The sequence below is a fragment of the Patagioenas fasciata genome, chromosome 10 (genome assembly GCF_037038585.1).
Source record: "Patagioenas fasciata isolate bPatFas1 chromosome 10, bPatFas1.hap1, whole genome shotgun sequence".
NCBI lineage: Eukaryota > Metazoa > Chordata > Aves > Columbiformes > Columbidae > Patagioenas > Patagioenas fasciata.
In genome coordinates, this window is record NC_092529.1 from 20,082,299 (window position 1) to 20,105,303 (window position 23,005).

Here is a 23,005-nt window from a genome sequence, read left to right on the forward strand (position 1 = left end):
TCGCAGGCCAGTTTACTTGGATCACGTCTCTAACAGCGTTAAATCCTCTTCGCTGATGAACAGCTCGGCTCCTCATCAACTGTGAGGCTGGCAGATGTAATTTCCTGCGATGGGTTCAGGAGATGTGCTCCCTCTGCCTGCTTTCCAGAGGGTTATTCTCTCACCCCCATTCAACACCCACATTTATGCCATATACCCATCAGCAGGGACAAACTCCATCCATCTCTGCTCATGGCTAGCGAGGGATTCGCTCCAGCAGGAGCACCTGGATCACCAACCTCGTGCCAGCGCAAAAGGAAGGACGTCCCTTTATAGGGGAATTTGGGAAGTCCCAACCACAGGGATTCAGCGTCGTAGCCCTGGGTCCGACCTGTGGCACAGCAGAACATGCCTCGATCCGTAATGGTTTGAAATGTATTTGATATGGGGGTGAATAAGCCTGTGCCACTACAAAATGTGAGGAATTTTATCTGCACTCACTGGATACTTCTTGATGGTGGTTGAAAAACTGTTTTACAGAGTGAATCAGTGTGCAGAAATATATCCGTTTAAGTGATCATTTGATCAAAAGGAAAACAAAAAACAAATGTGAGACTTCAGGGAATAGAGCATTTGTCACTATTGGAAAATGTTTTGATTTCTTTTCCTGTTGCTTTTAATATTAACAATATTTTAAACATTCAAATCAGGCTTATTTCAATTACTTTATAAATGTCACCTTGACAGATATTTCAAAACTTTTTTGTTCTATTTTGGAAAAGACAGGATTTCCGAAACATGAAATAACCCACCAACCAAGAACCAGGCACACCACCTATGTCTGTTTCAGCTTAAAAGTTAGAACTCAAATGGATTTTAACCTGTAAGTCAGCAGAGTAAAACACATGCTGTTCATAGCAACAGAGGAAATATTTTATTTTAATTGAGCTCGGTGTTGTATAACAAACTGAAGGAATTCACATGCTTGCAACATTTTTAATAGCGGCACAACATGTCTCACGCATTTCAAGACATTGGTTGCACAGGTTGGTACTTTATTTTAAGAAAAGTAAAATTAACTCTACCCCTGCTTGTTATTGTTTTACTGGTCTGCTGGTTCCTAGTATTTATCCAAGCAGTTAAGATTGCTGAATTGATTTGATATTCTTACCCTATAATTTTACGCTCAGACCACATCCTGCTGTGAAATAGCTGGTGCTAATGTTAGTCCAAATGCTGCTGTGGGGCTTAGGACAGCACAGGGCCCTTCAATAGCTATATTTTATGGCTACAAGGTGAGAGAAAAAATATAATTTATCTGGTTGCTGTGGTTAATTCACAGTTTCACAGCAGAGGTATACTGTTCCCTTAGGGTACATCTACCTGTATTACAGGATATTTCATTCACAGTTTGTCCGAGACGCTCCTCTAGCTCTGAACCTACCAATTTATGAGAGCGAACCTGCTCCAGAGATACCGGTATACACTTTAACACATCCTTTTACATACTAAGAAAATTATAGAAAAGATAGAAACTTGCAATTCATCAACAGAAAACAAACTAGCAACAGATCAAACAACAACAGGTTAATAAATTGTTTCTTTGAGCTGAGGAGGGGAACAAAAAAAAACCCCACATCCATCTTCCTAAGAAATGGTTTTGTTTTGTTTTTTCAAGTGATATAATTTCACAAAGAGCATTTGTGAAATTTGTCTTTTAAAATACTGGTCATAGCTTTAAAAGCCGGAGTTCCAAAATTTTAAAGTTGTATAAAAGTTTACTGTAGCTCACGAAAGACCTAACGGATGAGTAGGAGAACCAGAGGCACCTGGCATCCTCCACCGCTGTACTTATCAGACAACACAGACCCTTCACAGCGTGCTATTTCTCAGCACCTACCAAACAGTTCTTAATGGAGCTTAACTAAACATTTGAATATTTAAAAAATATCTGTTCAAAATTGCACCTTGTAAATGACTAGTTTTAATCCGGATAAAATCTTGCTCTTTCTTTCAAGTCCTCACCATTACAGCAGCACTGGGGAAGGCACTTCCAGAGAAAAATGTCTGCAATTAATCCATTTAATTAGTTCCACAGAAACAAAACAGAAAGATCAATTGCAGCTGTGCCGCGGATCCGTCCTTGCCTGCCCTCGGCTGCCCTTCCCTGCTCCCCTTGGCTCTCCCTGCAGAAGAAAGTATTTCTGGAAATGCTGGGGAAATGTTACATCTCTAAACAAAGCATCGAGGAATGTATCAACAACTGTTTTCCAACTTGCTGCCAAGACTTTTGCATAAACTTCATCCCCTTTAATGAACAGGATGGTCTGTGTGGGCCTGTGGGCAAAGGATAGCCTAAACATCTCAGCTCTTATAGGACACATTGTATAGCAAATTAAAAATTTTAGAAAGTGTAGTTTTTTGTTTGGGAGTTTTCAAGGTCACCAACATGATATTTTGAATTCTAGTCTTCCACAAACGAAGAACGTATTCTCCTGTTGTTTGACTTATGATTGCATACTTGACATTATATTTTAAAATGAAGGTGATACAGATCTGGTCTCCCACTGAGTTCAATGACCATATCCATAAAAGTGCCTGCAGAAACGATGCTTATACACTGACCCACATGGTATGAACATTCAGCCAGCTGAGGAACATACACATTTCAGAGTGAGAGTTCTCATCTGAAAGTACTGTTAAAAATAATCACAATAGAGCAGGCCCAGCGCTGGGACGGGTGGTTTCACAGCTGTGAAATCCTGGTTCCCCGAGCAACTGCCATTCCCCGTCTCCTTTGCAAGAAAATCCTTCCACATAACAGCCTCTCCATGGATTTGGTCACCCTGGGTGCTTGGTCACAGGGGCTTTGCCTTTGGCACCGGGGTAGCCTCGCACTGGCACTCACTGCTGGTAACGGGGCAGCAGGGACACGTGCAGTGTGGATTATGCCTTAGATAACACACAACGGGGGCAACAAAACACAGCTATACCAACCCCTTCTCCTCTGTTTTGTTTTTAAACTTCAAATCACTGTTGTACTCTTAACTCTTCCCTACTTCCAGGCTCCCTGCTGCAGGAGAACAGATGGAACAAAACTCCAAACAGATTTTTGTGCACCAACCTGTGGGTCTCCTGACACAGTGGTCCTCTGCAAGCTGCCTTTGCAGATTCTTTCCTGCCCATTTCTATCTTCTTTTCACTCTCTCTCCAAAGATAGAGCCCTCCCTCTCTCCTTCCTCCAATTCTTAGATGTGCTCTTTTATCGGCTTCACATTATTCACTTTAAATGTGATGCATTTAAACTGTGTCTTCAAAACGCTTTTTCAGGCTTCTAGTCTGTGATTTACATGACAATTTATCACACTATACTATTCCTCCTCTTTTCTCACACCTGCATTTACACTGTAAAGCTTGCACCACGGAGCTGTGGAGAACCGGCGTCAAGCGCCCGTGCAGGATCAATGACTCCTGTGGTGCTGCTTAACCTTGTTCTGGAACCTAGAAATGAAGGAAATTCTGTGGACCACCGTTTTATTGTCTTTCCTATCATGAAGATTTTTCTAATGTCAAACCTAAATTTCTCTCTTGCTGCAGTTTAAGCCAAAGACTCCTCATCCGCAGCACTATGGGTGCAGAAGATCATGTATTCCTTGCAGACCCCTTTCACGCATGAGCACTTACTACCCCTCTCCGCCAACAACCTGCCTGCCCATCTGGTCTAGCCAGCTTCCTCATGGAAAAGGTATACTGTACAAGAACAACCATAGTCCTCTCTTATTTACATTTGGATATACGCCAGCCTGCTATAAATCTGGATTTGCTTTTCATTTATAGGACTGGCGAGAGGAGAACGTTGCTTCATAAAATTCAGATGAAGGTTGGACATGCCTGACACAGGAAGAAGCTGGCTTCAAATATCTGGCAAGAATTAAATTGTTATTGTAATGGCTTTGTCTTGAGAATCCATTTAAGGTGATACAGGTTCTTTGGTCATGTGGACTCAAATCTACAAGGGCAATGCCTGATTTAGCTGCTATCAGCTATTCAGGAGTCACCCTGTTAATGTCAATAGGACTGATCAGGTTTAAACCTAAAGCAAAATCTAGACTGGGCTAAAATGTGATTACTGATTTTTGATGTTGCTCCTGATGCTGTATAATTAGGACTAGAAGTACTATTTTCTGAGCTTTGTAGATATCCTGATAGTTTTGGAAGTCACCCCTGATCTGCAATCAAGCTTGGCACATCTGTCTCCAAATTCTTTATGTTCTCGAGACAAAATTCGTTGGCTTGTAAAGCAGCAGCTCACTACTGGCTTCACCAGTGAGAAAACAGAAATCTTACAGAACCCTGGTTTGCAAGAAAAAGTAAAACTAGTGTTAATTAAAGAAGAGTAAAAGTAACAGGCATATGAGAGAACATGCCCCTTTCCACAGTCTAACTCTTAACAGATCATCCAGCATGCTTAAAAAGCAACTTTCCATCTGCAAATCTGTCTCTCTCTCTTTTTTGTCTAATGAGCATGAGTTAGTCTGTTCAAAAGCCCAAATGGGCATCTCACAGGGCCAATTCAGCAGCAGGGGGTCTGTTACTATAACAACTGACAACTCCTGTGATTTCTGAAAGGCCCTAAAGTAGCCATTTGGGAAATGGTTATTGAGCAAGAAGTTGCGAAGGAAAGGAAGGAATGGCCGAGGTGTCCTGAACTCCCCTGCCCACAGCTGCACTCTCCACCTCAGCCCTTCACGCACAGAGAAAACCCCGGCACCCCATTACCCCTGCAAACAGCTGGGCTGGATGCTTTTCAGCTCCCTGCAAGAAGAGAAGATAAAAGCCCAGGAGCCAACAAGGAGCAACAGCAGCCACACGCCACGCTTTGGCGTTCGCGGATCCGCTTCAGGCTCTCCCCGCCTCGCCCCAGGCTGCACGTTGCCGGATGAAAGAGCAGAGATGCTGCCAGAGAAGTTTTCATATTGATTTTCCTCGTAATGGAAGAATGACAAGTGCTCAAAGAACAATACCAACAGCTAGAACAAGCAACCGGCAGCTGCCCTAAGCTTCAGGCTTGAAAGCAAGCTGCTTGCCATTGGCACAAAGCCTGAGCTCAGTTCCCCGTGCGGGATAAGAGGGAGCTGATCACAGGCCTGCTCCCCTTTAATGAAAATGAACAGCGCTTTGAGATACAGCATACAAAAGGGCCCAATATTTCAGTACCTTTACCTCCAGCACTGGCAAAATCAAATACAACCTCCATCTTTTGCAATAAAAGCTGAAGTGCTTTTCCTGCACTGCCTGAGTTGCGGCAGGGAGATCAGAGAGCTCCGAATCAAGCTGGGCTGCACCCCCTTGCCAGGCATGGTCTGCTCCAGCCCTGTCCCTCTGAAGCTGTTTGTCATCATATGGGACTAGACATGGCCGTTCCCAGAGGAAAACCTGGCATGACCTGTTCGGTGTGAGCAGGGCCCATCTGGTCACTAAAAAGGAGATGGAAGCTGCAAGGAGGTTCATGCGCACCACTCACCTCCACGTTTCCCCTTGTCTGCCGGTGGCATTGCCCATCTCAGGAAATCTCACTGCCTGTGATAACAGAAGTTGGACATTGGGGCACTGCCATCCCCACGCTGAGTGCAAGTGCCTGGATCTGGTCCTCAGGCATCACTGGGGCAGTGTCAGCAGGAGCATCCCATCCCTCCTGCTCCTCATGCTGGTCCCTCAGTTATGCAGGTACAGCTCTGTCTGGTCACCGTATGAACCAGACTGGGAGCTAATCTGGTTTAAATCAGGGCATGAAAGACTCTCTTTTTTTTATTTTTTTTTTAAATTTCTCCATCCAGCTCCTCACACAGTTGTACAAACATTTGCACCGGTATCAGAGGGCAGAACAAGGGCAGGAACGGAGGTGGCTGCTTGAACCGCTGCTGCTGAAATAAATACTCATGGAATTGCACCCGAGGCATTCTTAAAATCAACACACAGGCTCTCGGAAAGTGTTATCACCTAGCATCCTCCATGATGTGAGAAAATGAGCAGAACCACGAATATTTTAGAGTAAGCTGAAAGAGGCTTTTATCATTGTAAGCAAGCAATTTTACAATGGTCTGTAAATTTGCAATGTTCCTTTTTCAATCAGTACAGTAGATGAACAACACATTGTGTACTCATAAAATAAAACCTAGAGATAGGTTCAAATAACAATTTCAGCACTTTTTACAACCTGCCACAGGCAGAAGCTTTTTGTTTGTTTTTTTTTTTTCCCTAATGAAGTTTTAATACCATCTTAGCTATGGAGCAGCGCAAATTCCCCAGAATTTAACACCAAAAGGCAGTTTTCCAAGACATGTTTATTTGACATGGTAACTACAACAGTCCTTGGTCTTATATTGCAGCTTTTAGTTCCATATTACAAACTGATTTACAAATCCAGTGACAGAACTCAGATGCTAAAATACTGAACACCTGAGCTTGCTCCCAGTGAGGTCTTTGCCACTGAGTTCAATAACAACACTGTCAAACCGTAAGTGACTTGGCCCCGGGTCACACAGAAAATCGATGACCGAATCAGACAAAAACCCCACATCTGGTGCTCCAAGCCATTTCTTCTGCACAGAAAGGCACTGCTGGAGAATTCTGAGGCTCTGCCACAGGACCTGTCCCAAGAATTCTGTTCAACAGGATGCTTAACAAAACACTAAGAAAACTCTTATTGTCTGCTAAATCCTATAGGGTTTTGCCTGAGGAAATTTAGAGGCATCTTTTTCCCAAGCTGTCTCATATACACACATGACTATAAACAAGCAATGCAAGCTTGCTTGCTCCTTGAAAGGCAGCAGCTGTGTTGTTCCAAAAATCCCTCCTGAATGTAAACATATTAGCACTGTATAAACAGCTTGATTTAATAAGAGATGCAATACAATATTCCAGCTTTGTCTTTGGGATCACAATGTTGATGGCGGCAATAATTCAGAGGTGAATTATGGTATCTGTTCAAAAGAAAGAAAAAGAAAACTCTCCAGCTATAGTTGTGAATTAATTTCTTCCTCTTAGCTGAAAATGAGAAATGGCTATAATTTAGTTCCCATTTAAAGTTGCTGTTGGCTAAACTCTAAAATCTTAATTGCTTCTTAATATTCTCTGCTTATTTTTTCCTTTGAAACCACAGTCTATAGTATTGTAGTGTTTAGATTAAAAATCAGAATGGAAAACAAACAGTGGAAGGTCACCACTCACTCCTAAAATATGATTGTTTTTTTCCCCCTAAAATGACAGAACTTAATGTGTGTCAACGTATTTTAGTTGATTTCCCAACTCTAGGCACCCTCCCTCACCTCTGTGCGCTGACCCTGGGTTTCCCTTAAAGTGTCAATACTCGGGACCTGTTCAACTCAAAACAGAATACAGAGGAATTGCTAGAAAATACATCTTTCAAGCCATATTATGGCTCAGCATGCTATAGAAACTCGCCTTGTTGCAGAAAACCCGAAGTCACACTCAATCCCTAAATAGTTTGGAGGTCACTATCAAACACACTGCAATTCTCAGAGCTTATAGAAAAGGCTGTGAGAATAACAGTGGCAAAGTCTGCAGACAATCCACGTCAAATTTGAAACTGACCTTGAAGAACTGCAGACAGATCTCACGATACTGAGTCTGGGTATAAAATCACAGATGCAAAACAAATGCCCAGAAATGCAAAAATAATGCACTTGGAAAACTGCACCTCACAATGCACACATTTTAATGGGCTCTAGATGAACTAGTAGCGCTCCATTGAAAGACCCTAAAATCCCAGCGAATAGTTCTCAGAAATACTTAGTGGATTTCCCTATGGCGCACAATTTCAGGAATCAGTACAAAAGGAATGAGAGCAGAAAAATAAATACCACTGTGCCAGTGCAGAAGTGAATGGCAAATCTAGATGTTGAGTAAAATGAGGATCTGGTGTCCTCACCTTTTCTGTTTGTGAAGACTCCCATTCTCGACTCAATGCTAAAAGAAATCCGTTTCAAGCACTAAAGCTCTTGGAAGCGAGTCTCCTTTGTCATGCCCCCGACAGCTCAAGGATCGGCCAGACCAGCTTTTCCTCAAGAGGAATCAAAGATGCACAGAAGCAAACTTAAGTTATAGCCACCATTGTCCCTCCCCAGCTGCTCACCAGCCCCAGAAGACGTTGTGGCTTCTGGTCATCCTATGCTGATGCTCTCCTCATCGTTCTGGGATAAGAGACAGCACAATTTTTGCAGCTTCATTATGCTGACCTAGTTTATTTTTCCACTCTAACAACTTAAAATCACATAGCGCTCTTTGCACAGCAGTGCCATTAAAAGTACTGATTTCGGGAAACTTTAGCAGAAAGGCAATTCAGAGCTGCTGCTTGCCTGCAAGTTCCCATCCCTTTTCATTACAGAGACAGCCATCACGCTAAAAAGACGGAAGTGACCCTTTCTCTTCAACATCAAACATATTCTTTCGCCATTTGTCCAGGATTCACTTGGAAAAGGAACTGAGAACAGCAAATTACCTCTGCAAATAAGGGAGTCTCGTTCAGAAATTGCACAGATCATTTCCAAATATATTCAATTACAAGAAGTCTCTAATGAACACAGCATGGAAGCTCAACAGATAAAGAAACGAAAAGCTTCATCACACAGTGACTGCTTCCTATCACCCTGCTTTTCCAATAAAGGGAACAGAAAATGAAGCTTCCTTACAACAAGAGACCATCACAAAATGTATTTAATTGCTGTGTCACAGAATGAGTTACAAAGGATCCAAAGCGAGATAAAAACACTTTACCCAACCTTGACAAGCGGCCTCCCCAACTCCTTATTTCAGTCCCTGGATAACAGGGCATGGATGCAACGCAAACAAGCAGAAGGCTTCGCTCTGCTTCACTGTTCTACTTATGTCACCTCTGGTCTCAAATCATCTAATCCCACAAATGCTCAAAAACACAAAAGTGAAAATATCATTTGTTTTACCCTCAAAATGTATTGCCAAAGGGGTAACCATGTCTCTTCTGCATTTTCTAGTTCTCCGAGTTTTGTTTTGTAATGCTTTTTCTCACACCAGAACAAAGAACCGCTGTGCGAGAAAAGACCCTTTGGTCCAGCACGCCTGTCCCCTTGAGGGTTATCCTTTCATAACAAGTGTTTCTCTGCTGTGCACTTCAATACCATGTTTCCCTTAGTGAAAAATCTGTCTCAAACTCGTTTTCATGCCATTCGCCTTGATGGTGTTATTTAGCAAATTATTCCATATGTTGCCCATTACATTTTAAGCTAAGTATTTCTTCCTGAAAATCCATATCACTGTTTCTTTCTGACTTGTAAATTAGAATCTGCAGTGTTTGAGGATCTGGTTTTTTTCTTACTTTAAAACACTCACAGAGATAAACATTTTATTTTTCCTAAGGAAAGGTAATCACACTGGAAAGGGCACAAAAAATGCTGTTTTCACTTCAGTGATATGGGCTGCACACCATGAAATGTTACTGTGGATGATTTGTGTTCTAGTTGCTTGTTGATTTATCCTAAAACATATGTTGACATTTTTATAAACTCTCAGTATTTGTTAAAAGAAAATCTTCTGAACTATGGTAGACACAGGAGATCAGCTTGAAGAAGGTACATACACGCTCTCAAGTTTGTTTATTGTTCCTCAGTTTTTTGCTTCGTATTTTTCAAAACTTTTGACTGCTACAAGACACATTTGCATGTCTAAATTAATTTTTAATCCCCACCTTATTTTTTTAGTATCAATTGCACACAAAAAATTTGACTCACTGCTGTAAAGGGTATTAATGACAATGCTCGCAATATTACCAAAGCCACTGATGAATGTCAGCAACTCATGAAGATTATGGGGATCAGATAAGAAACAAATTCTATCTGTATGCAAAATAACAAACTTTACTGGAAAAGTAACTTGGTTTCGGTTGAAGTCTTTATTCTTGTATTTTCCTTGATTTATGTGTATGTTTGTTATTATGAAGCAAATAAAAAATTATGAGGTCAATGGTCAGGAATCTTTAAGATAAAAAGTACTTAACTTTAATTAACATATCTTAATTTTAGACTGAAGTAATATTATGGCCTATAATACAAGCCAATATTTATAAAAAATTAGTCCCTAACTATTGGTCTCTAAGCCAGTCCTTTTCAACTTTCATATCTTCTCGGGGATGGTATTACTACTCTCTGAGTGAATTAAACACTAATTTTGCAATTATTTCTCTCGATCCATAAGTGAAATTGCAGGAAATTGAAAAGTTTTCTGAACAATAAAAGCTACCAATATTCTTCTGGATAACAGCTGTTAGCGTTACACCTTTCCTCCTTGGGAGAGCATTTTGTATCAACACAAAGTAAATATTACTAACCCCTCCTTACAGTCCTTCAGGATATACCATATCCTTCATGGGCTTGCCTGGTGTCAAGGTGACCAAGCTGAGTTTTTCAAATGAAGAAATACACCGAAGGACAGGACACTCCAATGGGATCTTCAGAACCTTTCCAATTTCAGCTTTTGTGTACGTATCACTGCAATTTTATTCATTGTCTTATTGCAATGATGCTAATTACTTGCAAATGTTAATAGAAATTGTTTTCACAATATGATTGTCATCTATTTATTAACATTCTTTTAAATGTTCCCAGCATCAACAATTTGGTCAATTAACTGTCAGTGAAATGGTTGTGCTGAAAAACAGCTCGGGAGATTTTAAATAGATTCTGCAGATATAATGATCAGTGGACTGCTATTTCTCACCAAAGCTATTTTTGTGTGGTCCATCTAATCAGATTCTGAATTCTTAAATACCTTCTATAAGGCTCATCCCTGGTTAATTTTCACTACCAGACAAATGAGGTGTCTTTGCCTTCTGGTTCAAGCGCAAGAAGGTTCTGCAGGTTTTAATTTGCTCTAAATCAAAAAAAGATGGAGTTGTTGGTGCTAACCCTAGTCTCCACCGCTGATCCAACACCCAGTAAAGGACAGTATCTCTTCGTAAGAGGCAATCTCTAAATTCAAGACCTTGCAGGTTGCGCTTCCAAACACTTCACTGCTGAAGAACTCCGACTCAGAGCATTGCTATGTCACATGAAACAAGCTTATCCCCCTTTCTTGAAGTGCAGCCAAAGGAAGAAAAGAATTGCTTAAGATCACGCAGGAGGTCTGTGGCAAAGCCACTCATGGAACCAACTCCAGTGTCACTGGGCATTTCTCCCATGATCACCTTTCCTGAAGGCCAAGGCAAAGAGACCTTTTCATAGCTATATCAGAGGGGCTTATTGTGAAAATATTTGTTGGTATTACAGCTGGCTCTACCATTGCTAGAGCTCTACCAAGCTCATTTTCATGACACAAAAATCAATATTTAAGAGAGCTGAATAGTTAACCAACAGATCCATTCTAGCATCCAGCGAGTTGTCTAGTGCATCTATCACCATACCATCTAATAAAATAAAAAACACGGGACCACATTAAAGAACACCACCTGAAATGTGTTTTAAATCATAATCAGTTTCCAACCAGAAGGAACCAGGCTCACCTCCAGTAGACAAGCACAGCAATGAGCAGGATGAGGCACACGAAGGTCAGTGCTGAGACCACAATAAGCGGGATGATCCATTCCATTTTACCAGAAGGTCTCGTGGCCATGCTGGAGCTGTTCTTGTCAGCTGTGTGTTGAACACATAACAAAACCAATCACTCAATGGAAAGAGAATTACTGTATGGAAAAACATGTAAGCAAAACAAATAGCTTGTCCGCTTTACATGGTATAAGTAAACAGAGCAAAGATCTTCTAACTGCAGGGAAGGACTCCATTTGTCTTTAGTCTGAGAGATGAGAGCACAAAAGTATGGTGTTTATTGCCACATATGGCTTGGATTTTACTCCTGCTTGTAATTACAGTCTCGTAGACAATTTCTGGAGTCTATCATGCAAGCACCTATTATCAGCTGTGGAGTACCCCACCAAGTCATTTCACCACAGTAACAAAGTAAACGATTCGCTCGGTCATCAGTGTTTGCAGATAAATGCACCCTGTTTCTCAACACTACAGGACAGCCCTGTTTGCAAAGCTTAATGTAATACTTTGCTTCAGAAATAAATTTCTTGGTAACTATCTTGAAATAAAAAATCCTCAACATGCTGGGTGTCATGTCACATAATTTGCAGAATTGTCACAATCTGGTGAGTTACTGCATAGGAAAGCTCTTCTCAACATATGGATTGTCAAGATGGATGGATGAATGAATGGATAGGATCTGTTGTAACTGACAGCAGAAATCATTATGCCACAGCTTTTGAACAAAATTAAAGTTGGTCAATATCCCGAGATCTGGCCGAGTAACCCCGTTTCACTTTTTGCATGACATCTTGTTAAAATTACTGTATCACATATAGGATGAATATCTAGAGGTTCTGCAAGTACTGGAGCCAAGAAGCATAGACATTGTACCAATATATTTCAAAAGACGTGTAATTTGTGCAAATTTGTGTAGACTTGATGAATAAATTGGTTTAGATAGAATGATAAAAGAAAAATACAGAAATGGATTCTGTATCTTGTTCAAGTTTCTTAACAAACAGGCAGTATTTGATCAATACCTGTCAACAGGACATAATGGGAAAGGATTAGTGTAAACAGCTTCAGATTTCAACAAGGATTGAAATGCACGCACTTGACTGCTACTTTTTAGCCTACGTGAGTCTTTCCTTACCAACGTGCTTCCTCGCCCTCGTTCAGTATTGTATTATCATATCTTCTGAAACTGCTGCAAATCCTACCCAAAGAACATAATTGCCTTTTCACCGTAGGCAGGCAAAACACAGATAATTGGAAGTTACCAGATGTCACATAATATGAAGTCATACTCTATTTTAATAGCATTTAGATGATACTCCTCCATAGGCAGGAGTAAAATTCAACTAACATGGAAGTAAAGGTTAATTGTAAATGCTTTTGCCTGACTGCTGAAAACAGAGCAAGGCTGCAGGCTGCTGCAAGCCCAGCAAGAAATCTTTCTAGTTTTAAGAACTAGGCTGATGGAGGTAATGCCCTTTAGCAAGCAGCCTAAATGAGGTGCTAATCAGAGGGATGTTTGGGGGAAGTGAACGTGCACAGAGTGTAGAACTGATCAAAAGAGAGATGAGTAGCCACTTGTCTCCAACTTTAGTAGGAAAGGCTACCGAGGTTACCAACAGTGCCACTTTGCAGAACAGGCACACAGTGTTGTACCTCAAGCATGTGGCAAGCTTTCATCTTCACAGCATACTAATAATACACAGCATACTGTTTCTAAGACAGGTCTTTGATTTCCTTGACTAGCAAAGAATAAGGAAAAGAACAACCCCAAAATTAGAGCAAAGGCTTATTCTCTGTGTTTGCCAAACTTGCAAAAATCGTAACCCCTGAGGCATCGTTTTTTACCAGTGCATTTCAAATCATTTAGCAGCATGAAAAAATTAAGCCTGTGAGGTAAGTGTTACTAATCAGAACGGTAAAAGGCACAAAGCAACAAAACAATGCAATGTAATAAAACTTTGTAGGAGAGCCAAATAGCATCACCACCTTACATCCGTGAGGGTGTTGCTTCATTTCTCTCCAAGGACAGTATTCTGTTTAGTTTCACCTCCGCATATTTCAACGCAAAAACATATGTTTCTGTTTGCATGGGAAGAAAATTAAATTCCATTGTAAGCACAGCATGGGCTGGAGTCCCAGTGCACTCTGCAGTGCTCACGATGCTCCTCTTACTCAGTCTACTGCGGAGAACACACTTATCTGATCCTGCCAACTCCCCGTACCACAGATGTGAGGATAAGAAAGCGTTCAGTGTGCCGAGTGCCAGAAGAGCAAATGCCATTCCCACATGCTGATGGCTGGCCCCGAAATTCCAGTTGGGAATGCCCAAGCGGCGATGTGCTTCAGGAAAAAAGGGACTGTTCCTGTGCTGGTTTTGAAGAAAAAGTCTGAGGTGTTCTCCACTGCTTAAGTAAAGTGTTGAGAGAGCTTAAACAAACTAATACGAATCAAAACTGTACTAGAATGACAGTGGGGCCAGAAGTAGAGCTGGAGCGCTGGCACCTGTCTCGAGTGTCACTGCAGAAGAGCCTAAGAAAAGGCAACTTGGAAAAAGAGTTGAAGAAAATACAGACACACAGAAAAAAGACAGATCTGGGCCTTTGCAGCCTCCTGTTCTCTTACATAACAAAATATTATAAAATAAAAAATTGTCAGAATTTCACTCTTCCAATGCAAGAATGTTGACCCTTGGTAGCATCAACAGCATATCCTTGTAATGATGTCCACCATACACTGTACTTGGAGGGGAGTGCTGGTGGAAAAAAGCTTAAAAAATGGACCAGGAAACTCCATTTTTGCTGAAAAATGTAAACAGTTTCCAGTGGCATATGCCTTCGTTGAATTAATTCAGTTTGCCTTTTACTGGCTTGGAATTCATCCCAGTAGGAAGGAATAAAAATTATTACAGCATATCTGTTTCAGGAGGTCCCACGCGATACAAGCCTTGGCACTGCTAAATACATTCCTGTGTCTGGAAAAATCCCGAATTCCTGCAAACCACCCAATTCAGCAGTTCCAGACAGATGTGGATGGATGAGGCCCGGGCACCAGGCAGCGAGGGAGGCTTTGGCAGGGCAGCTCTTGCACAAAGGTCAAGGCAAGAAAGAGGAATTCTACAATTTGTGAAATGTACTGGTTTTCTGTGTATTCTTGGTAACTGGTTCCTGAGAATAAACATGTTTATTTCCCTTAAGTAACACTGCTTGCTATAATAAGTGACCGTAGCTGTAATATATAACCTATCTACCTTTATCACTCATTGCACAAACTGCCAGAACGAAGTTCTGTTTGTTGTACTGTTACAGAAACTGTCAACTACAGCAATACACATGTTCTGCAGGCCAAAAGAAAAACCCTGCTGTCAAACTGCCTCACATCATCTGGTCACTTAAAGCCACCTGCTCAACCTTCCTTTGAGTAAATGAAATTATGGATTTATACAAAGGTATCAATTAATTCTGGAAAAACATATTGTCCAATCATATTCAACTATGAAAAGAAAAAAAACATATGTTTTAAAAAAGCAGTATTAATTTTGATACAAGCCTCATGCCATAGCGCAGCTATTTTCTCCCTCTTCCTTTAGAGTCATTCCTGTAGCATAGAGGCTGTGCACAACTAAGCATGGCTTTACACTGCTTTGTAAACAGATGCCAATCATATTTAATCCCAATGTCAGAGATCTCAAATTCATAGTGTTTGCAAACATCAAATAATTCAGTCCTTTTATTTTCAAGCCATTCTGCTGTTTGCCTCTGTAAGTTGCCCTGCAAAATGGCTCAAGTGCCGCATGAAAATACAGCTTAATAATCCTCGCCATGTATGGAGAAAGAAAGAATTACACAGATGTTTAATTATCTTAATGAGGTTATCCCCAAAAGGCTTTTGTAACCTCAGACCTGGCAAAGACTGTTCTAAAACCCAAAATTCAGTCTCTGCTAAAAGCATATGCTGGGGTTGAAATTTAACCCTGCATATCATGACGTCCCTACAAAGCCCTCTCGAGGGAGAAACTCGGCCCAAGTGGGTGAACGCTGAGGGGTGGAAGGACTTGGCTGAAGTTTGGATGAAGGGAACAAACCCACATCTCTGCTCTCTCATGACTCAGGCCAAACCCCCCACCAGACACCTATTACTTTGCTCACAACAGCCCATTCATTATCTCCTGTCAAATACAAAGGATCTGTTTAACTGTCCGGCACAGTCCAGGGCGGGGTTTCTTTGTTTGGCTGGTTGTGTTTTTTCGGTAAAGCACCATTATAATTGCTGTTTTTCTAATTTTCAGGTTTCAGATTTGCAGACAATGCTGAGCAGCTGTGTGTGTAACAGTTGCAGATCAAAGGTACAATTAGCCTAATGTGGGCACCAAAACAGGAAAAAAGGACGATCAGGAAAATGAAAGAGGAGAATGCAAGCAAGCGTTCAGTGACAGAAGAAAATCATTAGTGTTGGCCAATACCACCAGACGAGCAGAGGCCAATGCCATTTGGAAAATAATGACATGGCCTCAGGAGAGGTGTGTGTGTATGTGCCTGTGAAATAAGCACTAAAAGAAAATGAGCCTTGCTGTACTAATTGGCCTCGCACTTTCCCTGTAATTTCTTGTGTGTTCCCTGTTCTCCTCTAATCATCCACACTCATGAGTACTTCCCCATTCCGTTACCTCCTTACAACTGCTAATTCGATGCTATATAATTAATTTTACAAGTGTACATTGTTATGAAACAATTTTCTACTCTTTAAAATGATTAAACTTTCTACTCGCAAGAACATTTTTGAAACCCTGACAACTTTAAAAAAAATCCTTTCTTGGAGAAAAGATATATCCAAAAAAAATGTCTGCCCACTACATAAGCTGCAGGGGTTCTTTCTGCTCACTTTGGAAGCGGCCATCACCCTCTTTATCCGTTTTGATGCTCGGGAATGCTTTCAGACACTTCTGGCAATGTCTTGGTTCTTGGCTTTGCTGGTTGTTGTCTCGATTTCAGGTTTGCCTTGTTGTGGAAAACCTGTAAGGCCCTTTCTCATAGGAAAAGGTCTTTCTTATGTCTGGAGTTTCACTGAACCCAGCTCCTTGCATGAGCTCACTCAGGTCTGTCTGTGTGAATTGCAAATTTCCCTATTACTGTGAAAAACAAGCTGAGGCAAGTAGTCTTGGGCTTCATGCTGGTGTGTGATTGATAAGCCAATTTGCCAGCTGTGGCTTATGCTGGCACGTGTCTTTGGTAACCTACATCCAGCCTGGAGGAAAACTGCTCCCGCATTCCCAAGAGTCTGCTCACAGGGGTAGCCTCCCAACAGGCCAGCCAGGCATTACTCAGACACATCTTGTAAAATATTTGGGCAAATTCTGGGTTCAGTAGACTTCAGCTATCCAGAAGCCAGGTGACAAAAGATGCAAAGAAAAGAAGGACTTGCCTGGAGAGACTTTGGAGGACAAGGTCCTCACACCTGGTGCAGAGAGATGCAGACTGAAAACCTCTGTCGCAAAGCCTATAAGAAACATCTCAAAATGTTCTCAGGGTTGAGAAACACTAGCCCTTCCCAATGTCTGGACAGGGAGCCACCAGGTTTGTGAACAACATAACTTCTTCCACCTGGAGGTCAAGCACAGGGAATGAACCTCTGCCCCAAGGAAAATGGCACAAATGGGCCCATCTTCATCTCTGAAGAGCCATTCCCAGCCCTTTTGCTGCCCAGAGTCCTCTTCAGAACACTGAGGGGCCTGGGAGAGGCTTGTCTGGGAAGCTGAAAATACAGTACAGTGCCTTCTCATCCTGAGTATGCCACCAGAGGTTTAACTAAGAGTTAACTAAGGTTAATTTGGGTGAAACAGGCAACTCTTTCACTCATCTTGTCCCCCAGTTAACTTGTGCTGGGTATTTCAGATCTGATTTCCTACACATGGAAGCCATTTTTGTGAGATGCAGTGATCTGAGTAAGGTATCCTCCCTCCATCTATAAGCACAGAAAACCTAATTTGCAGAGCTCTTTCAGGACTGATCATCATTGCGTGCAGCCTTCAGGCAGGGTCACTTCAGGACTTCAAGCAAGTGAGCAGAGCTCTGAAAAGAGGCTGTCTAGTAGGAGGCAAAGCTGTACTGAACCATGTTCAGTGACAGTTCTCTGCATGCTAAAAAGAGACAGAAATCACTGCAGACTAAGCGGATACAATTCGCAATAACCAGTAAGTACTTCTTAGCAATATTAACAATATTTCCCCATCTCGTTGATTTTCATCTTTTTCATCTTAGCTTCACCACAGAATAAGAAACAATCTAATAACAATCCCTTTGTCATGAGCTAAGAAACAAGACCAACTACTCATCTTTCCTCCAATTTATTAGGCCGAGAATAAGCCACGAGGCCCTTTCCAGGTCTTATGTAAGGGATATTGTACTTGGGCCATCCAAGAAACTGTCACAGGAGAAACAGCAAAGCAGAAGGCAGGAAGAACTAAAGACACCTATTTCAGAGGCAGGTTTACCCGGGCAGACTGAATTGCTGGGGTTTGAACCTAAATGGTGCTGAATACTTACTCCCAACAGTGCAAAGTATGGTTAGGACAAGTTCCATCCTTCCTGATAAAGAGCTGATCAGGGCAACTGTCATGTTGAAAGCTGCTTGACAGGCATCTCAGACCATATTCAATCGGAGCACTGGACTTTGAAGATTATTTGCAGTTGAAGAGTAAGAAAAATAGCAGCATACTTTAAAAAAACCCAAAAAATCAGCACAACCTGGTGCAGGTTTCTTGGCTTCTGCGCTGTTAATCTATTCTCTTATAGAACAGTTATGATTCAGAGCATTAGAGTCAGGTCAGCATTTCTGTAACAAATGTTATTAAAGATAGGATTTAACTTTGGTTTTTAAATTGGTTCTGAGCTATAACTGAGTGCACAATGTCTGCATTTTTTTGTGTTTATAAATGTAGGGGAAAAGAAATATGTGGGTTTTTTCCATAGTACTCTAACTTTAGAGCAGCTTTGATGGAAAAACAAAATTACAAAAGCAAAATAAACAATAACAGTTACAAACCAAACCAAAAGATGTGTACTGTCTTACAAATGCTGTGGTAATATACGAAATCACGCAGATAAACTCATCACTGTATCCGAATCTCAGCCCTTACTCCGCAAATAAATCCATATGAATGTACTCCATTTGCTCCTTGCAGTTTTAAGATCTGTTTTCCTCACCAGTGCCTGGAGCTCCTCAAGCAGAAACATGTGCCTACATACCCAACTTTCTGTGCAGCGGTTTGGGAGACGCTTGTTTGCACAGGTTTGTGCAGCAAATCCGGACCCCACGGGGCTGGGTGCACACGCGGATCACCTGGACCTGCTTCCAAAAGGCCACATTTACTGTGCAGTTGGTATATACATTCAGAGTTGGCGTGTATAGGAGAATCAGTAATTCTCCTCAGGACAAACACAGAAAATATGTGAACTCTGCCTGGCTAATCTTTTTTTATTTTTTTCACAGAAGAAAGTGAAGGAAACCTTGGTGTAAAAGGTGCTTTGTCTGGGAAGATCAGAGCGTGTTGGTTTTGTGGTAAGAAATAAACCAGCGATGATCTCGCATTTGGGAAAATATCTCAAAGCCCAATCAGGGAGAATCCTGCAGATAAACTAAATTAGCTTACAGCATATATAGCAACCTTTCCATGAAATACCAGCTCGGCGCAGCAACCGCTCTTCCAAATTAATTTCACAGCTATAGTTTGCTGCATTCCTCTCTCTTTTTTTAATCAAAATTCTTAATGCAGCATCTTGAGAGTTTACATTATTCCAAATTTTCTCTTCTAATAAGCAGCACAAGGAGCATGAATTTGTACTAAGAAAATAAAAGGATGCTACTTTGTGGGTTTGGTCTTGTGATGACCTGCCCACCAGATGAAGCCAGGCACCACAAAAGTGTTGTATCTACTGGAAATCAGTAAGGAATTTGGATTGTGTAATTTTCCGAACGGTCTCATGCCTGTAAAAACACTTTCCCTGGAGGTCACTCACCTGGGTTAATGGTGATGAATTTGTTATCAGAGGGGTATTCCTCTGGAAACCTGTCCTCCTTTGGAGGAGGTTTTCTTGTTGTCTCTGGTCTTCTTGGGATCTTCCCCAGGTAAAGTTCATTGGTGAAGGCTGGTGGCACTTGGGTGGAAGGGAGCGGCTGGGGCTGAGTGTTGGCTTCGGCAAAGCTCTCCTCCTCCGGACCTCCAGCCGTGGAGGCAACGTTTTGGTTTGGCTCTTCACCCGATATGGTTTTATTTCCTTCCTCCTCGGCAGTCCGGTTGGGGGAAGCCGTGGCCACGTTGGGCTCCGTGCTATTGCGTGCCTCTGTGGCTGCCGTTGCCCTGTTTTTCTCCTTCTTCTCAGCATCCTTTTCTTCCTCTTCCTCATGCTCCCGCTCCCCGTCCTCGCTTTCACTCTTTTCATCCTTCTCCCCCTCCTCGGTTCCCTCGCCATCCTTCGTCAGCGCCGAGTCCCGCTCTGGCCCCGGGGAGGCGGCGGCGGCCTCGGTGACAGCCACCACTGGCCGTCCCGCCTGCTTGCTGGGGGCGGCTGCCGCGGGGGGCCGGGTGGGCCAGACGCTGCTGGGGAAGGAGGAGATGCCACCGCCGCTGAAGCCCAGGCCTGCCAGCAAGGTGCTGGTCACCACCGAGGCCACGGTGGCCTGGCTGCCGCTGGAGGAAGGACCGATGCCAGTGGCCATGGACACAAAGGAGAAGGGCAGCCCCGAGGAGGTCCAGGTGGAGGAGCCGGAGCTGATGGGAGCCATGTCTGCTGAGGAGGCAGGAGATGCTGTGGGCTTGAGGAGGTCACCAGCAGCAGAGGGGAAGAAAACACAGCAGAGAGCATCAGCAAGGGCCCTGATATGCCACCTGAGCTCATTTTACTTTTGCTTTTCCCTCCCTTTCCACACACATGCCACTCTGGTTGCTATTCTCTCAAAATGAGAGACTTACACCAGCTGGAGCCAGGAATGGGACATGCTACAGAGCTACACAGCAAACCATGAAAAAAGGAAACCCTCCTGCATTCACCACTTCTAAACAATCATTATCATAAAAAAACTCTTTATCCCTGTATTTATTTTACACTGGGACCTTCTCCACCCACGTCACCAGTAGCTTGTGAGTAACATTTCCTCTCAGAGGTGAGGAGGATGTACAGGAGTTTAATGAGTTTAGCTGCATTACTCACAGGGCTTTAATCCTCAGAATACAGAAGCTTAAAAATACAGCATTACATAAGGGCTGTCCCAAAATAAGGGCTGTGCCGCCAACATGTGCATCCGTGGCTGGTGGGTCTGCTCTGACAGGGAACTCTGGTCTTCCCACACACATTGTGAGGGCCTCAAACAGTACTATTTTTATTTCCTTAATTTACCCACCAGCATTATTCTCCTAAGGACTAAGGATGCTGCAGTGAGGCTTCACTCTCATTAGAAAAGACCTGCAGCACGGACAGCTGGTCACTCATGAAGGACTTAGGGCATCAGGAGCCCTTTGGCAAGTCACCAGGACCTCTACCACCAGCACAAGGTTGTGGCACCCACGAACAAACCTGGCTTTCCCTCTACATTTTCCCTGCCACCGCCAGTGAGCGGGAGCCACTTCCCTTGCGAAGCTGTGAGAAAGCAGGGAATGAACTTTGCATGGACTTTGCATCCTCTGCAACCTGCCACTGTTATTCTAACAAGGTCAACTGGGTGCATGCGTGCTCACACGTGGGTCTCTGTGCACATGTGTGTATGCTCCACTGGAAAGAACTAGACTTACACTTAAAGAACTAGACAAGTCATTCACCTTCCTAAAGCACATATGGAAAAAGACGTTGAAGTTAAGTGAGTTGGCTAAGGACAAGGAGTAATTCTGTGGAAGAGCCAGGGTCAGCAGTTCTGCCCAGACAAACTGACCATGCTCTCTCAGACTTACTGAAAAATGTCGCATGTTACTGAATTAATCAGCAAGTGGAGCATTTGCTGGAAAGGTACACATCAGATAAGGGCAAAGGTTAAATAGGTGCTACTGAACCTCAAACAAAACTATAAAATGTTTCTTTCTGGAACTGAAATTTGTAACTTAACAGTATTTCTATATCTCTCTGCAATTCCCGGTTTCAGTCAGGCCGTGTAGTTGAAACGCTGCAGCAAACCAAGAAAGACTGCTTTCTCACATGATTTTTGACCAGCTGCGATCACAGAGAACCAGAGATCTCAAAAGAAAAACTGGGCTTTAGAGATTTCAAGCCAAAACTTTAAATAAGCATTTAAACTTTCAGACACTTATTGGTGTTAATCCCTAAGGCACTGTGAGATTTGTTTTTTGCTGGCATGTACAGTCTCAAAGCTGGACTGAGTATTAAAATTTGACAGCAAATTTTATATGTCTAGAATACCTCTATACATCATTAAACAAACATTAATCATTCAAATTCAAGCTTTGTATGTGTTACTTGTTTACTGGAGAGTATATCAAATGAGAACAGCATAAACCAGAAGCAATGTACTTAGAATAAATTCAATAGTATGGATTCAATCTATAAATTTGACGGAACAATTCAGTATACCAAATGCCAAGAAATTCAGGTTATGGATAGTTTATGCTAAATAACCTAATAAGGTGCTTTCAAAACTGAAACAGTGTATTCCAGTTTTCCTGTACATGTATCAACATTTCTGATCCTGGAATACAAAAGTCAGCTTTGGTAACCCATTAACAGTCTCATGTGAATTGAAATGAAAACAAAGAGCTTGTTAAGGCCTTATTCACACAATAGTAGATATCCTAGTAGCACCAGAAGAGTAGAGATGCTGTGCATGAAGCCTTACTCCTGCTGCATTTTCTTCTGGTCATATAGTTAATAAAAGAAAATAAATTTATTTCCAGAGTCATCATTAAGATTACAAATCCCCTCTAAATTAATCCAATACATATTGGGGAAGATTTTTTTTAACACTTGATTCTCCAGTGGTCAAATCCTCTCGGAGCACAAAGACAGAAAACCAAAACCCTTCCAAATGTTTTCAGTATGTTCTAAAACCTTTTGTGGTGGGTTTGAACAACCACCTCCCCAGGAAACCCTGGTCCTGCCGCAGATTTACAACCTCCTGCTGCCACCTGGTGGGAACGGCTCCCCAAAACCACTGGGCCCCTCCGCGCTTCGCAGGGATTCCCGGCCACCACTTACCACTCCTGTTTTCACAATCCTGGTCCCCTCGAAAATTCGAGTAGTGTTAGCTGAGAAACAAAGAACAACAGCGTGTCAGCCCACTGGGAAGGGAGGCATCGGCAGAATTGCTGAACAATTGCTACGTTGCCACAACAAAATACGTGTGCTGGGCTCAGGCTGGAGTAGAAGCAACTCAGCTCGTTTGTTATTACTCGCCTTACTTGATACTTGTATCTAAAGACAGATTCGTTTGTCTTT

At 42.3% G+C, this 23,005-nt stretch overlaps 1 protein-coding gene across 1 annotated transcript in view; it reads right to left on the bottom strand.

The window, feature by feature from the left end:
• PTPRG (protein tyrosine phosphatase receptor type G) overlaps positions 1 to 23,005 on the bottom strand; it is a 405,613-nt gene that overhangs the window by 54,485 nt on the left and 328,123 nt on the right. The window contains exons 11-13 of the mRNA XM_065845638.2: positions 22,766 to 22,815; positions 19,586 to 20,381; positions 11,531 to 11,660 (exon numbers count right to left, since the gene is read on the bottom strand). Coding sequence (XP_065701710.1) covers positions 11,531 to 11,660; positions 19,586 to 20,381; positions 22,766 to 22,815 — 976 coding nt within the window. The remainder of the gene's footprint in view (positions 1 to 11,530; positions 11,661 to 19,585; positions 20,382 to 22,765; positions 22,816 to 23,005) is intronic.